This window comes from Rhinoderma darwinii, chromosome 5 (genome assembly GCF_050947455.1).
Source record: "Rhinoderma darwinii isolate aRhiDar2 chromosome 5, aRhiDar2.hap1, whole genome shotgun sequence".
Classification (NCBI taxonomy): Eukaryota; Metazoa; Chordata; class Amphibia; order Anura; family Rhinodermatidae; genus Rhinoderma; species Rhinoderma darwinii.
Window position 1 is genome coordinate 256217478 of NC_134691.1, and position 18443 is coordinate 256235920.

At 42.4% G+C, this 18443-nt stretch overlaps 1 protein-coding gene across 3 annotated transcripts in view; it reads right to left on the reverse strand.

The window, feature by feature from the left end:
* LOC142651860 (epidermal growth factor receptor-like) overlaps positions 1 to 18443 on the reverse strand; it is a 284853-nt gene that overhangs the window by 153071 nt on the left and 113339 nt on the right. For 2 of the 3 annotated variants that reach the window (XR_012847722.1, XM_075827065.1), the window contains exons 6-8: positions 4060 to 4178; positions 2610 to 2712; positions 1299 to 1415 (exon numbers count right to left, since the gene is read on the reverse strand). Coding sequence is in view for 2 of the 3 variants with exons in the window: in XM_075827065.1 (XP_075683180.1) it covers positions 1299 to 1415; positions 2610 to 2712; positions 4060 to 4178 (339 nt within the window). In the remaining variant the exon portion in view is untranslated. The remainder of the gene's footprint in view (positions 1 to 1298; positions 1416 to 2609; positions 2713 to 4059; positions 4179 to 18443) is intronic. The other variant, XM_075827066.1, reaches the window with a different exon arrangement.

Below are 18443 nucleotides of genomic sequence, written 5' to 3' on the forward strand. Positions count from 1 at the left end.
AACATCTGCTATTTGTTGTGGGTTTTACCTTCCCATTGAATTTAATGGGGAAAACATGCAACAGAAAGACAGTGATTCCGCAGCATAAATTGACATACTGCGGATTGAAAAATCGCACCGCAGGTCAAATTATAAAAGGTTTTCGTGGGGTTTTTACGCTGCATGTCAATCAGATTTGTTAAATCTCATACACTTTGCTGCTACTGTAATAGACTGCACATTTTCCACAGTGAAATCCGTAGCAGAAAATCTGCAGTATTTACGCTACGTGTGAACCCGGCCTTAGGGTTTAGATAATATGTAATTTTTTTTATGTTACATTCCAATACTGAAGGCTCAACTGAAGAACTAATGACATTTTGTTTTAAACCAGAAAACACAATAGTTCCATAGTCATTATGAAAGGTTTAATAGTGTCTAGCTGCACCAACTGGTAGACCGACAAAGAAAAGGAGACACGTTTCCTAAGGGAGATCGGATCTCCGCACAAGGAAGAGGCGAAACATTCCTAACACTTTGTCCCCACTCCCTTGTGTCTAGAACCAATCCTCCTTTGATTAAAACAAACATATGGGAGAGCAGACCTCCCAAATAGTATGTCATAGCGTCTTTATATAGATGAAAAATGTCTTGTATAATCTATTATAAAGGGAATAAAGCAGAGGAATGGGATTGTTGAGTTACACTGTAATTCATGTCTTTCTAAAATATTATTACAGCATTCCCCTTGCAAGTGGCAGCTCGATGCTTTCAATGGAGACTCCTTAATGTTTGTATATGACACGGTATGCTAATGGTGTATTGATTTTTCTCATGATCGCTCCTTGATGGTCCAATATTCACTTTGCTGCATCACCCCTTTTTTGTTACAGTTAATGAAATGTCTAATTATAAAAGTCTAATTTGTTATAATACTGCAGAATGTCTTGGCAGGAGAAATATGGCATTCACAACAATTGTTAATTTTTAAAATTTGCATGTTGTCTTGCATGTTGTCATTTTATCATTGGTTCAATATTAAAATGACAATATCATTCACATATGTAGTACGTTCTTTCAGATTATTGTCTCCCCTTTCATGTGTAGTAAAGGATCTGGGTGGGATAATGTCAAAAAGTGGGATTAAAAAACACTCATAACAAATCATCTGATTCATTTCTATTCTCAAACCTGGCAAACAGATTCTACCATCAAGAACTTTTTCTGTTTGACAATCATATTTGATTATAAATCTAATAAAGACCTGGAAATACAAAAAAAATAAGGAATACGTTACTTCTAACAGGTTTTATATTTACCTTTTTTACATGGCCCGTCACATTTTTTACAGCTACGAACATTATTTGACATGATTTGATATGTGCCAAAACCACATGCATCTACACAATCTCCAGAATCTGACGCAATATAATCATCTAAAGCATAAAAAACAATCAATAACAGTATAAACCACACCATGAAGTATATATTTACACGTTAATATTTTAACTTTTTGTATTGAGAGCTATTAAAAGTGCATTTTTCTATACCACTGTTTAGAAACCAGAACAATATGCCAAAATCATGCATCTGTGCTACTTCCCTTCATGCATGAAACCCCTGTTGATGAGCTGTTTTCACCGGGGGAAGATGCAAACAGTCATTGTCGGGGAAATATAGTATTACGTGGTGGCCACTAAAAATAACTGGCTGTCCATGTAATACATGATTGGTCTGGGTCCTTCAGAATGGGAGCTTCTGATACTTAGCGTCTCTCCTCTTGTCTCATAGAGGGGGGTCCCAAGTGGATGGGGCATATGAAAAGGGCTTGCCTTGGTGAAGTAATGTCACGGCCGCGACCACTGACCTCTGGCATCATGCCAGCGTCTCCCTCCTAGGAGACGCCAGCACTCGCGGCCGTCCTGCTCTGTCCTGAACACTAGGGTGCAAGCGCGCGCTCGGTCCTGGCCCTAAAGCGCCAGTGCGAGCACATGTTAATTTTCCCTGCCAATCTCCAGAGCAGGGAGATTCCACTCCTTGTCTGAATGTTGTTGTTGTCTACCCGTTAGTTCCGCAAGTGGTCCCTTAGTTGTTCCTGCTCCCAGTGTTCCCGTGCCCCTGCTACCTGTATCCCATGCTGTGTTTGTTCCTGTGCCTTATCTAGTGTTGGAGTCATGTTCTGCCATCTACCACACCTGCTGTCATACACCACGTCTGGTGTCATCTGCCACGCATGCTGTCATACACCGCGTCTAGTGTCATCTGCCACACCTGCTGTCTTACACCACGTCTGGTGTCATCTGCCATGCCTGGTATCCTCCGCCAATTCTTGTGCCACCTGCTACATCAAGCTCCATCTGTGCCAAAGCCTGTGCTACTGAATGGACTTTTACATGTACCCTTGTGCTAAGGACTTTGCATAGACTTTGTATAGACTGTGAGTGGGTCCACATACCCCGAGATCATGACAAATAATCTTATTAATATCATTAACCCAACCTGCTGAGGGTGCTGGGTGGTGCTCATATTGAGACAAACGACTGTTAGTGTTGCACTAGCTCTCTGAAATTGCTATTATGTGTTAATTATCTACTGTGTTAACTCAAAGGTTGGAAGAGACGTTTACTTACGTGGACATTCTTCCACACAGGAGGACCCAAAACTGTATTTTTTGGGGACATCTTGGGGACAGCGTTCCAAGCATGTATCACCATCACGAAATTTGAGGCAGGCCTTAACAAAGCAGTGGTAGGGGAGTTAAACATTATTGAACACTATCCTCAAAAAAAATGACACATTTTTCACTTGTTGAAATTATTTGTTTCAGTTTTACAGATTGTATTTATAATGCTACATTACAATATATTGTAGCAAAATGTTTCTCTCAGTAATGAAAGTATAAACATGGAATTGCCAAGTAATTACCCACTTTCTCACTGGACCCCAAATACTAGGCCATAGGTAAGTGCTCTCTACCATTAGATTACAAGAAAATTAACACTTGCACCAACTGACACAAGATGCAAAGCTATTTGGAACCACTAAAAGGAAGTGAACACTACCCTACCTTGTGACCGCTACAAACTGAACATTAAGGGTATGTGCACACGATAACTGCATTTACGTCTGAAATTACGGAGCTGTTTTCAGGAGAAAACAGCTCCGTAATTTCAGACGTAATTGCATGTACTCACGTTTTGCGAGGCGTCAATTACGGCCGTAATTTGGAGCTGTTCTTCATTGGAATCAATGAAAAACGGCTCAAATTACGTCTCAAGAAGTGTCCTGCACTTCTTTTGACGAGCCGTCTTTTTTACACGTCGTCGTTTGACAGTGACGCGTAAATGACAGGTCGTCGGCACAGTACGTCGGCAAATCCATTCAAATGAATGAGCAGATGTCTGCCGACGTATTGCAGCCGTATTTTCAGACATAAATCGAGGGTTAAAATGCCTCGTTTACGTCTGAAAATAGGTCGTATGAACCCAGCCTAACTCACAAATTTATCAGAAAGTAAAAACTATGCTACGAGGTCACCACCAACAGGATACAATATAGAGAATGTCAATGTGACTTTAATATTCTTATTTTACATTAAAAGATTACTGTTTAGATTTGCAACACTCAACAGAATCAAATGCTTTAATGATAATATTAACAAATGTAAGATTTAGTGATCTAGGGTATTGGCTGCATCTCAACAAACTAACTGGATGTAATACTAAGATGTGCCATAAAAGAGCCAACGACAGAAATTTTTAGCTCAGATGTAGGAAAGTGTGCTTTCCTTGGTATGTGTGTCCCACCAGTCACACTAAAGGACCTGAGAAATAGTATACAGCTTAAAAAAAAGGTTATACATCGCTGTTACCCTCCCCATCGCTGCCGCTCTATTCAACTCTACAGGAGTTATGGAAATTGGCTAATCACCCTCACTTGGCTGTGGGTAAAGCCCTTAAATGCTTGTAGACTTAACAAATTTGCATAGATGAACAGAGAAGGGCAAATTGTAAATAATATTTATATTAGATATTTGCAGACAATGCGTTCATCTAGATTATTTCTTGCTGTTTGTATTACCAGACAGTCTGTTTCTTTAGGACCTGTGCAGCCGGCTGCACACTGACTATGACAGCAATCACCGGGGCTTGGTCCCCTGCAACGTCCAGAACACTGCTTGGTGCAAATCAGCTTTGTGACTAAAAGAAATAAAATAATATAAAAGGACTTTTGGCAATACAGAACAAAATATTTACAACATATAACCAGTTATCATGAATATAATTTCTTAGTTATGAGATTATGTATCAAGAATTTGGAATAATATAACAGTAATATAATATAACATTGGAATATACTGTATCTACTTTCTTATGAAGTGTTTTCTGACCCTAAAGTTGAATCCAGTCTTATGTATAAGGAGGTATTCTCCAGTTTAGGCTATACTCTATTTGCGAAACAGCAATAGCAGTATAATTATTTTTCCTGTACTAATGGTTCACTAGATTTTTGGTTGGTACCTTTTCCACCGGTTTTGTGAGATTTTTTCCTACAATTTAGTGCGAATTACAGCACAAAAATGATGCAAAAAAGCCATCTGTGACTACACCCTGAGGCCCCATGCACACGACTGTAAAATCGCCCATAATTACAGACCGTAATTACGGTCCATTATTACGGGCCCATTCATTTCTATGGCCAACGAACACATGCCCGTATGTCTATGGGAGGGTGTCTGTGCCGTAGAAACCCGCCCAAAAAATAGGACATGTCCTATTGTTTTATTTTACGGACCGTGGTCCTATACTTTATAATGGAGCCTTACACAGGTAAAAAGATCAGCTTAAGGTTTATGCAAAAGTTTAGGTTGGGCCCCTTTTCTACCCCCCCCCACCAACTAAGACAAAACCAAAATTTCACCCTGTATAAATTTAACCAAACATCATATGAGTAAGGGCACATTTACACAGATGTATTACAGCTCTATGCAACTGAGTTGTACAAAGTTGTAATATGGCTCCCATATGGGGTCCTACTGTACCTAATATGCCTCTTGTTTCATATAGAGGCATACAGAGTTTTAGTTTCAATAGTTTTTATTGGTATTCGTAAGAAAACAAAAGAACAATATTGCATACAATCATTGCAATGTCATCAGAACAGTAAGAACGTCTCTATAAAAAGGATAATTGCTAAGATAGTCGCGGTTGAAGAGACATCATGGTAACACAACAGAGAAAAAGGAATGAACAAAAAGAAAACATATACATCATCAAAGCAGACTGCCATTCCCCATACCGGGGAGTAATAGTGACATCAAGACCATAGAGAGCAAGCGTGTCACGTAGCATAATAAACACTAAGGGACTGTGGCTTCCATATTGATGAGAATTTGTGAAAAGAGGAGTTTCCCAAGGATATGATTTTTTCATATGCATAAGTCGTGTTAATTAGTGTAATCAGTACTCCTAAAAGCGGAGCAGCGATCTCCTTCCAATGGCGAGTCACCACCAGTTTTGCCATGACAAGTATTTTACACATTAAACATCGTAGTGTTACGGGAAACTAGCCCATGTCAAGAAACAGTAGGGCCAGTTGTGGGGACTGAGGGATATGACAGTTGGAGACGGTGGACAAGAGATCAAAAACCTAAGACCAATATGGGACAAGTTTGGGACATGCCCCCAACGTATGATAGAGAGTGCCGGTATGGCCACAACTCCTCCAACATAATGGGGACGACTCACGGAACATTTTGTGCTGTCTATCTGGAGTGTAGTACCAACGCAGAGAAGTTTTCACAGCAGCTTCTATGTGTTACATGGTAAGGCCTCATGCACACGACCGTGGTGTTATTCTGGTCCGCAAATTCCAGGACCGTGTTCCGTGGAATGTCATCCGCAGTTCATCCGTATGTAATCCGCAGTTCATCCGTATGTAATCCGCAAAAATGCGGATGAAAAAAAAAAAAAAAAAAAAGGACTTTTAAACAGGATGCCAAAAGCTTGGTCAAACCCCCTTTAGAAGGTCACATGATCCGCAAATCCGCAAACTGCGGATGACACACGGCGGTGTATCCGCAATTTCCACGGGCCCATTGACTTCTATTGGCATGTCCGCACCGCATTTGCGGCCCATAATAGGACATGTCCGGAGTTTCTGCGGCACGGATGTGCGGACATGCGGAGAGCCGTGAAAACACGGATAGTGGGTATGGCCACATAGAAATGAATGGGTCCGCAATTAACCCGTGGATTTGCGGTTGAATTGCGGACGCAAAAACACGGTCGTGTGCATGAGGCCTAAGGCTTTATAAATTAATTAAAATGCATCTGTAAGATTCTATATGAAAATTGTGTGTGCTCCATCTCATGCAGTTCTGTCATTCAAATGTGCCCTTTTATCGCATTTCTTTTGCTGCAACTGTTTGCAAATTCACAGCATAAATTTCACGGTTTTGCCGTGTTTTCGCCAAAAAATTCCAGACCTCAAAATTTATTCAAACCTTATTCCAGAACCAAAAATTTATCCCAGACTATACCTTGAAATATAATGCAGACTCAACCGCAAAGTTAATCTACACCAGATCCAAAAATGAATTCAGACCCTATTCCAGACCCATAACCAGGCACCAAAATAAATTCCAACACCAGACTTAAAAATAAATCTAGACCCCTAGACCAGACCTTAAAAATAATTAAGACCGCATTTCGAACCCAAGAATTATTTTAAACCCCTTTTCTGACCCCTAAACATCATCAGGACCCAGTGCTGTGGCGCCCGAAAGTAAAGAAAATTCTGAGGGAGAAGGATAAGTAAATGGAGGAGTTACTGTAGTAACTAGTCTCACCTAACGAAAACTACACAGGCCTTAAAGGGATTTTCCGTAACCACTTAACTAATTTCTATTTCACTGCACATATAAAAATAATATAATTTGTAATATGTTTTTGTTTTGATTTAATCTTCTAACACCCGATTCCAACGCCGGTCACGTGATGTGTCTCCTGTAGCAAAGTTCTTACTTCCGACGCTAGCTCATCCATGATCTGAGTTCCATTTTCCGGCTGGCTCAATGTATGGGGGTACGTCATTCCTGACGTCACTGTACTCTGAGGGAAGTGGTGGATACACCCTTTCTTCTGATAGTTTCTGGTCTGCTGCTAGGGGAGAGAAACACTGCTAGTCTCTGAGCATGTGTGGTAAACACTGCTACTCTCTGAGCATGCGTGATTTCTACACTAGCAGTGTTTACCACACATGCCCACTCCTGCGCTATGACAGCGCCTGCGCGTCATTTTCTCCCTGCTAGCAGCGGACCGGAAGCTATCAGAAGAAATTATGTGATGTCAGGACCCAGTAGCTAGTTGCTAGTAGCTCTCTGACAAGGACTCCGGCCCTGAGGTTAGGGGATTCCACAGAGTCCCGGAGCAAAGCCTATACTAGCGCTCTGCCCGGCACTCCGGCTCTGGGGAAGACCCTGACAACACTGTCCATATATGGACACTGATGTCAGGGAATTCCACAGAGTCCCGTAGCAGAGCCTATACTAGCGCTCTGCCTGTGACTCCGGCTCTGGGGAAGCCCCTGACAACATTGTGCATATATGGACAGTGATGTCGGGGGATTCCACAGAGTCCCGGAGCAGAGCCTATACTGTTGCTCTGCCCGGCACTCCGGCTCTAGGGACAACACTGTCCATATATGGACACTAATGTCAGGGAATTCCACAGAGTCCCGTAGCAGAGCCTATATTAGCGCTCTGCCTGGGACTCCAGCTCTGGGGAAGCCTATACTAGCGCTCTGCCCGGCACTCCGGCTCTGGGGACAACACTGTCCATATATGGACACTGATGTCAGGGAATTCCACAGAGTCCCGTAGCAGAGCCTATACTAGCATGCCACCACATTGGATTTGAAATGAAACAACTGAGATGCAATTGAAGTGTAGACTTTCAGGTTTAATTCAAGGGGTTGCACAAAAATATCCTGTGAAACGTTTAGGAATAGCAACCACTTTCTACACAGCCTCCTCATTTAAGGGGCTCAAAAGTAATTGGACAAATGAACATTACCAGTAGAGATGAGCGAACTTATCAAAAGTTCGGTTCGGCTAGTTCGCCGAATTTCACAAAAAAGTTCGATTTGGACCGAACTAGTTCAGACCAAACCTGTCATTTCCGTGCGCCGAGCATGGTACTGTCCAGGGTGCTGATAGAGTTAATGGGCTGCACTAACTCTTTCAGCAACCTTGACAGTACATGCTCGGCGCGCGGAAAATACAATTTTAATGTAATAAAAAAATAATAATAATACGTTCATACTTACTTTCCTCCTGTCCGGCCTCCAGCGATGACGTTTCATCCATGTCGCCGCTGCAGCCAATCACAGGCTGTAGTGGTGGTCACGCACGTCAGGATGACGTCAGAAGGCCGGCCTCCAGGGATGACGCTTCATCCCACGTGACCGCCTCTGCAGCCAATCACAGGCTGCAGCGACGACATGGATGAAACGTCATCGCTGGAGGCCGGACAGGAGGAAAGTAAGTATGAACGTATTATTTATTTTTTTGGCATGTATGTATGTATGTTGGCATGTATGTATGTTGTCATGTATGTATGTATGTATGTATGTTGTCATGTATGTATGTATGTATATATATATGTGCATGTATGTTGCCATGTATGTATATATGTGCATGTTTGTATGTATATTTGCATGTATATATTTGCATGTATGTATGTATGTTTGCATGTGTGTATGTTTGCATGTATGTATGTTTGTATGTTTGCATGTATGTATGTTGTCATGTATGTATGTATGTATGTTGTCATGTATGCATGTATATATGTGCATGTATGTTTGCATGTATGTTGGCATGTATGTATATATGTGCAGGTTTGTATGTATATTTGCATGTATATATTTGCATGTATGTATGTATGTTTGCATGTATGTATGTTTGCATGTATGTATGTTTGCATGAATGTATGTTTGTATGTATGTTTGCATGTATGTATGTTTGCATGTATGTATGTATGTTGTCATGTATGTATGTATGTATATATGTGCATGTATGTTTCCATGTATGTTGGCATGTATGTATACATGTGCATGTTTGTAGGTATATTTGCATGTATATATTTGCATGTATGTATGTATGTATGTTTGCATGTATGTATGTTTGCATGTATGTATGTTTGCATGAATGTATGTTTGTATGTATGTTTGCATGTATGTATGTTTGCATGTATGTATGTATGTCTGTATGTATGTTTGCATGTATGTATGTATGTATGTTCGCATGTATGTATGTATGTATGTATATATGTGCATGTATGTATGTTTGCATGTTTTTATTTTTGCATGTATGTTTGCATGTATGTTTATATATATATGTGCATGTATGTTATTATGTTTGCATGTATTTATGTTTGCATGTATATGTGTGCATGCTTGTATATATGTATGTATGTATCTTTGCATGTTTGTTTGTTTGTATGTATGTATGTTTTCATGTGTGTGTATGCATGTATGTATGTATGTATGATAGTTTGCATGTATGTATGTATGCATGTATGTATATATGTGTGTTTGTTTGCATGTATGTATATTTGCATGTATATATGTGCATGCTTGTATATATGTATGTATGTATGTTTGTTTGTATATATGTCTGTATGGCCATGTATGATACTGTCTGCTGGCGCCCTGTATCTAAGTCAACTTCGCGGCAGGCTTCTATACATGGTATAACAGTCAGTATCACACATTAAACTGAATCTAAGCCTACCACATGTTTTATTTCATTTTTTTTTTTTTTTTACAGGTTTGGTGTTTGGACTACTTCGGTTTCGAGGACTACTTAGATGACAGGTTTTTTTTCTACAATAAAATGGTTAATGAGGGTTGTGTTGGGGGTGCTTTATTTCAATAAAATATTTTATCTATATCTTTGTCTTTTTCTTTTCAAATTTTATTACTACCACTTTAGTAATGGCCGCTGTCTGAGTGACAACATCCATTACTAAGGCGAGGCTTAGTGTTAGCCGGTGCAAAGGCTAACACTAACCACCATTATTACCCCGGTACCCACTACCACCAGGGGTGCCGGGAAGAGCCAGGTACGATCCAGTACCCGACCATCTGTTGTGATGGCCGGGCTCTGGGGCGGCCGCAGGCTGGTATTATGAGGCTGGGAAGGGCCAAAAACAGTGGACCTTCCCACCCTTGTAATGCTAGGCTGCTGCTGTGCTGTATCTGGCTGGTTATAAAAGTGGGGGGGACCCCACGTCATTTTTTAAAATTATTTATTTATTTATATAATTTTTTTTAAAAGACATGGGGTTCCACCCAATTTATCATAACCAGCCACATACAACACAGTGTTATTAGCCTGGGAATGGACAAAACCAGTGGCCCTTCCCACCCATGTAATGCCAGACTGCTGCGGCCTTGTATATGGCTGGTTATTAAAAATGTGGGGGACCCGTCTATTGTTAAATTTGTTAAATTCAAAAAAAAAAATGACGTGGGGGTCCCCACCCCATTTTTATAACCAGCCCGATACAACACAGCAGCAGCCTAGCATTACAAGGGTGGGAAGGTCCACTGTTTTTGGCCCTTCCCAGACTCATAATACCAGCCTACGGCCGCCCCAGTGCCCGACCATCACAACAGATGGTCGGGTACTGGATCGTACCAAGCTCTTCCCGGCACCCCTGGTGGTGGTGGGTACCGGGGTAATAATGGGTGGTTAGTGCTAGCCTCTGCACCGGCTAACACTAAGTACCGCCTTAATAATGGACGCTGTCAATCAGCCAACTGCCATTATCTAGGCACTAATAAAGTTTAAAAAAAAAACACAAAGACAATTCTTTTTTATTGAAATAAGAAATCCCCAACAAAACCCTCGTTAACCATTTTATTAAAATTTGAAAAAACGTAGATCTACGCAGTAGTCCAACGAATCGAAGATGTAGTCCAATCGGTACATCAAAATCTGCAACAACATAAAAAAACAGTTATCAATGTGAAAAATAACAATACTTCTACTCACCTGCACACATATATACACGCACACACAAACAAACAACCATACAAAAAACACACACATATATACACAAACAACAAGATATACACACACACACACATAAACAGACAAACACACACACATATAAACAAACTCACACATATACAAACAAAAACACACATATCCAAACACACACATATACACGAACACACACATATACACAAACACACACACATATACACAAACACATATACACAGTTATACACAAACACAACAAGATATACACAAACACACACACACAAAGAGACAAACACACACATATACACACACACATATACACGAACTAACACATATACACAAACACATATACAAACAAAAACACACATACCCAAACACACACATATACACAAACACACACATATAAACAAACACACACATGTACACAAACAGACCCATATATACACAAACACACACATATACACACAAACACACACACACAAACATATACACAAACACATATACACAAACACACCCATATATACACAAACACACACACATAAACACACAAACACACACCCATATACACACATATACACAAACACACATATACAAAAACACACACACACACAGTTCACAGCAGCACAGAGTATTTCAGGAGATGAGCGTGCGGATCTTGTGCGGGGTGGTGACTTGCCAATCATGTGAAGGTGTTATTGAGGACAGGAGTGGAGGAGAGGAACAACTGAGCTACGCAATGGTAAGAGCAGAGTTCACAGCAGCACTGAATCTGCACGCTCATCTATTGAAATACTCTGTGCTGCTGTGAACTCTGCTCTTACCATTACGTGGTGACTTGCCAATCATGTGAAGGTGTTATTGAGGACAGGAGTGGAGGAGAGGTACAACTGAGCTACGTAATGGTAAGAGCAGAGTTCACAGCAGTACTGAATCTGCACGCTCATCTCCTGAAATACTCTGTGCTGCCTTAAACTCTATGGACAGGTCAGGATCCTGTTTCTTTTAAATGCTGCACTGTAGCGCAGCCTTATATAGTGGATCGAGCGGGTTCCCCAGCAGCATTTAAAAGAAACAGGATCCTGACCTGTCCACAGAGTTTAAGGCAGCACAGAGTATTTAAGGAGATGAGCGCGGCCGGCCACGGCTGGCCACGGCCGGCCACGGGCAGCCGGTCATTTTTCCGAGCCGTGCTTCCATTATAAAATATATTACCCGTAATGACGGGTGGCTACATGTGTGCACCCGTCATTACGGCAGCGTTGCTAGGCGTCGTCAGTAAATAGTCACTGTCCAGGGTGCTGAAAGAGTTAACTGATCGGCAGTAACTGTTTCAGCACCCTGGACAGTGACTACCGATCACAATATAGAGTAACCTGTAAAAAAAAAAAGACGTTCATACTTACCGAGAACTTTCTGCTTCCTCCAGTCCGGTCTCCTGGCCGTTGCCTTGGTGACGCGTCCCTCTCGACATTCGGTCCGACCTTCTTGGATGACGATACAGCCCATGTGACCGTTGCAGCCAATTAGAGGCTGCAGAGGCCTCTGCAGCCAATCACAGGCTGCAGAGGCCTCTGCAGCCAATCACAGGCTGCCGCGTCAGAAAAGAAGGTCGGACTGGAGGAAGAAGAGGGACTTGTCACCAAGACAACGACCGGGTACGTATGAAATGCTTTTTATTTTTATTTTTAATCAGCAGCCTCTTTTCTCTATCAGTGATTGATAGAGATAAGTGGCTGCCGATTTGTATAATATTTTTGACCGGGTTCGGTCAAAACGGGTTCGGCCGAACCCGGTGAAGTTCGGATTTGCTGCGAACCGAACTTTTCCGGAAGTTCGGACCGAAACCGGGTTCGGTTGTCCCGGTTCGCTCATCTCTAATTACCTTAAATAAAATGTTGGTTTTTTTAATACTTTGTAGAGAGTCCTTTGCAGGCAATGACTGCCTGAAGTCTGGAACCCATGGACATCACCAAACGCTGGGCTTCCTCCTTTGAGATGCTTTGCCCGGCCTTTACTGCAGCTGTCTTCAGTTGTTGCTTGTTTGTGGGTCTTTCTGCCTTAAAGAGACTCTGTCCGCACATTATAAGTGCCCTATCTCCTACATAAGGAGATTGGCGCTATAATGTAGGTGACAGCAGTGCTTTTTATTTCGAAAAATGATCTATTTATACCACTTTATGAGCGATTTTTAGCTTTATGCTAATTAGTTTCTTAATGCCCAAGGGGGCGTGTTTTTACTTTAGACCAAGTGGGTGTTGTACAGAGGAGTGTATGACTCTGACCAACCAGCGTCATACACTTCTCTCCATTCATTTACACTGCACTAGCGATATAGCTATATCGTTATGTGCAGATGCATACACACACTATAACATTACTGCAGTGTCCTGATAATGAATATACATTACCTCCAGCCAGGACGTGATGTGTATTCAGAATCCTGACACGTCTGAATCTTTTCTGTGAGATTTCCAGCAAGGCAAACGTAATCTCGTTTACATCGTAATCTCGCGAGATTACGTTTGCCTTGCCTTGCATGATCGATCAGGCTGAGATCTGGTGATTGACTTGGCCATTGCAGAATATTCCACTTCTTTGCCTTAAAAACTCCTGGCTTGCTTTCGCAGTATGTTTTGAGTCATTGTCCATTTCTACTGTGAAGCGACGTCCAATCAACCTTGCTGCATTTTTTTGAATCTGAGCAGAAAGTATATTCCTGAACATTTCAGAATTCATCAGGCTGCTTCTGTCTTCAGTCTCATCATCAATAAACACTAGTGACCCAGTGCCTTTGGCAGCCATACATGCCCATGCCATCACACTGCCTCCACCATGTTTTACAGAGGATGTGGTGTGCTTTGGATGATGAACCGTACCAAGCCTTCTCCATACTTTCTTCCTCCCGTCATTCTGGTACAGGTTGGTTTTAGTTTCATTTGTCCAAAGAATGCTGTTCCAGAACTGGGCTGGCTTCTTTAGATATTGTTTGGCAAAGTCTAATCTGGCCTTTCTATTTTTGAGGCTGATTAATGGTTTGCACCTTGTGGTAAACCCTTTGTATTTGCTCTCATGAAGTCTTCTCTTTATGGTAGACTTAGATACTGATACACCTACTTCCAGGAGAATGTTCTTCACTTGGGTAGATGTAGTGAAGGGGCGTTTCTGCACCATGGAAAGGATTCTGCAATCATCCCCCACTGTTGTCTTCCATGGACGTCCATGCCTTTTGGAGCTTACGACATCACCAATACGCTCTTTTTTTTTTTTCAAGAATGTACCAAAACCTCTCTGATGGATTTTCTCATTTTTGTCAGCCTAACGATGGTCTGTTTCACTTGCATTGAGAGCTCCTTTGACCTCATGTTGTGGGTTCACAGCAACAGCTTCCAAATGCAAATGCCACACCTAGAAACAACCCCGTACCTTTTACCTGCTTAATTGATGATGAATTAACGAGGGAATAGCCCATGCAGCCCATTAAATAGCTTTTGAGATAATTGTCCAATTATCTTTGGTCCCTTAAAAGAGGCAGCTACATATTAAAGAGTTGTAATTCGAGAAGGCGTGGCTTGCTGAGCATGTAGAGAGTCGAACATTTCTGAGCTCCTGCAAGAACTCCTGAAAAATATCCGATTACTTTGCCTGAGGTGACATATACTTACCTGAACTGCTGTATTACCTGAGATCCTCGCTTGCTGCGGTGATTGCGCGTTGGTGGTGCAAAGATATGACCAGAAGCAAGGCAAGATTCTCTCAGAGGCCCCGCTAAGCGGGACTCACAAGATGGCGACGCGGAGGAAAGGCTGGCTGATCAACACGTGGAGCCTGTGGTCACGATTGCGGACAGGCTGGAGCGCTTTGCCCGTACTGCCGATTAGTCTAGGGTGAGGAGCACTGTGGAGCTACATATTCCCGAACCCACTATCTTAGATGGGGAATCAGCAAGTGCTATGGATTAACGTGCTTCTGAGGAGCAGGCTGGCAGCAATCAATGGCGGGAGCCGAGCCCACATTACGAGATGTCTTTTTGGCTATCAACTACTGCAAGTCTACACTGTCTACTTTGAATGTGAAGGTGGGTGCCATGAAGGAAGATATTGCCATTATTAGGCATGATATGCAAAAAGTTAATGAGCGACTTGGCGAAGTGGAGGGACGGGTTACAGACCTGGAAGATAATATGTTTACTACCATGAAAGACTCTAAGAAGTCGAACCAAGATATTGTGGCCTTGTTTAACAAAACCGACGACCTAGAAAATAGGTTACGTTCTAATAATTTTAGGCTGATTGGAATACCGGAAAAATCAGAAGGCTTGAATTGCACGGAATATATGGAGAAATGGTTGCGCACTTCTTTTGGGGAAGACACCTTCACCCCATTTTTTTCTATTGAACGGGCTCATCGTGTGCCGACTCGCCCTTTACCATCTGGGCACCCCCCACGGCCTATATTGGCCAAGTTACTGCACTATAAAGATCGGGATATCATTCTACGAAAAGCGCGGGAATGTCCGGATTTGGCTATAAATGGCGGGAAAGTCTCCATATTCCCGGATTACTCAGCGGAAGTTCAGCGTAAAAGAGCGCGTTTTCAAGATGTCAAGAAGCGGCTGACAAATTTGCAAGTGGCGTACTCTATGCTGTACCCAGCGAAGTTGCGTGTTGCAGCTTTAGGAGGAACTCATTTTTTTGAAAATCCGCATGTGGCCATGCAGTGGCTTGATGGACATGAGAGGCAACTACGTGCCAAGACGCCCTAAAATGTGGTCCATATGTTTTATCTTGCAGGTCATGTATTCTGCTTAATGATACGTAAAGTAATGAGTATGTGACCTGACGCTGCTATTTACTGGTTCCTCAGGCAGCACTTATGGCCTTTATGCCTAGCAAGTTTATTGTTATGTTTAAATGCAGGATATATGTTTAGACAGAATGGTCGTACGCTCTACACCATTTTTCTGTGGTTCTATACATTGCACTAGTAGGAATTTCAACGCCCACTCTCTCGGAGAGAGAGGTTTACTATGTTTATATGTTTTTAGGGGGGTTCTGGGGATAAAGTTGGCACACACTTGGATTTTATGTGAGTGTAAAACAGACGTACACCCTTGCTTGCAGATGAGACATGGCAGGCTAAAAATGGTGTCCTATTTTGAATATGGCTAATTCAGTTAGATTTCTTAGTTGGAACATTAGGGGTATGGCTGATGCCACAAAGCGTCAGGCCATTTTTCAATATATTGGCGAGCACCAGCCGGCGATTGTGTGTCTGCATGAGACACATTTGATAAATGACAGATTACAGCAGCTACAGGGGAGATGGGTGGGTTTTAGTTGTCACTCCACGTTCTCAGTATATTCTAGGGGAGTTAGTTTATTAGTTCACAAACAAATTCCATTCAATTGCTTAGACATGGAGGTGGATGCAGAAGGTCGATATATTTGTTTGTTATGTACCATATACTCAAAAATGTTTATAATAATATCTATATACATACCTCCTCCTTTTTCTAATAGAGTCTTACTAAAGGCCATGTCTTTTGTGGCGGATAAACATATACAAGCAAAAACACACATACCCAAACACACACATATACACAAACACACACATATACACAAACACACACATGTACACAAACAGACCCATATATACACAAACACACACATATACACACAAACACACACACACAAACATATACACAAACACATATACACAAACACACCCATATATACACAAACACACACACATAAACACACAAACACACACCCATATACACACATATACACAAACACACATATACAAAAACACACACACACAGTTCACAGCAGCACAGAGTATTTCAGGAGATGAGCGTGCGGATCTTGTGCGGGGTGGTGACTTGCCAATCATGTGAAGGTGTTATTGAGGACAGGAGTGGAGGAGAGGAACAACTGAGCTACGCAATGGTAAGAGCAGAGTTCACAGCAGCACTGAATCTGCACGCTCATCTATTGAAATACTCTGTGCTGCTGTGAACTCTGCTCTTACCATTACGTGGTGACTTGCCAATCATGTGAAGGTGTTATTGAGGACAGGAGTGGAGGAGAGGTACAACTGAGCTACGTAATGGTAAGAGCAGAGTTCACAGCAGCACTGAATCTGCACGCTCATCTCCTGAAATACTCTGTGCTGCCTTAAACTCTATGGACAGGTCAGGATCCTGTTTCTTTTAAATGCTGCACTGTAGCGCAGCCTTATATAGTGGATCGAGCGGGTTCCCCAGCAGCATTTAAAAGAAACAGGATCCTGACCTGTCCACAGAGTTTAAGGCAGCACAGAGTATTTAAGGAGATGAGCGCGGCCGGGCACGGCCGGCCACGGCTGGCCACGGCCGGCCACGGGCAGCCGGTCATTTTTCCGAGCCGTGCTTCCATTATAAAATATATTACCCGTAATGACGGGTGGCTGCATGTGTGCACCCGTCATTACGGCAGCGTTGCTAGGCGTCGTCAGTAAATAGTCACTGTCCAGGGTGCTGAAAGAGTTAACTGATCAGCAGTAACTGTTTCAGCACCCTGGACAGTGACTACCGATCACAATATAGAGTAACCTGTAAAAAAAAAAAGACGTTCATACTTACCGAGAACTTTCTGCTTCCTCCAGTCCGGTCTCCTGGCCGTTGCCTTGGTGACGCGTCCCTCTCGACATCCGGTCCGACCTTCTTGGATGACGATACAGCCCATGTGACCGTTGCAGCCAATCAGAGGCTGCAGAGGCCTCTGCAGCCAATCACAGGCTGCAGAGGCCTCTGCAGCCAATCACAGGCTGCCGCGTCAGAAAAGAAGGTCGGACTGGAGGAAGAAGAGGGACTTGTCACCAAGACAACGACCGGGTACGTATGAAATGCTTTTTATTTTTATTTTTAATCAGCAGCCTCTTTTCTCTAGCAGTGATTGATAGAGATAAGTGGCTGCCGATTTGTATAATATTTTTGACCGGGTTCGGTCAAAACGGGTTCGGCCGAACCCGGTGAAGTTCGGATTCGCTGCGAACCGAACTTTTCCGGAAGTTCGGACCGAAACCGGGTTCGGTTGTCCCGGTTCGCTCATCTCTAATTACCTTAAATAAAATGTTGGTTTTTTTAATACTTTGTAGAGAGTCCTTTGCAGGCAATGACTGCCTGAAGTCTGGAACCCATGGACATCACCAAACGCTGGGCTTCCTCCTTTGAGATGCTTTGCCCGGCCTTTACTGCAGCTGTCTTCAGTTGTTGCTTGTTTGTGGGTCTTTCTGCCTTAAAGAGACTCTGTCCGCACATTATAAGTGCCCTATCTCCTACATAAGGAGATCGGCGCTATAATGTAGGTGACAGCAGTGCTTTTTATTTCGAAAAATGATCTATTTATACCACTTTATGAGCGATTTTTAGCTT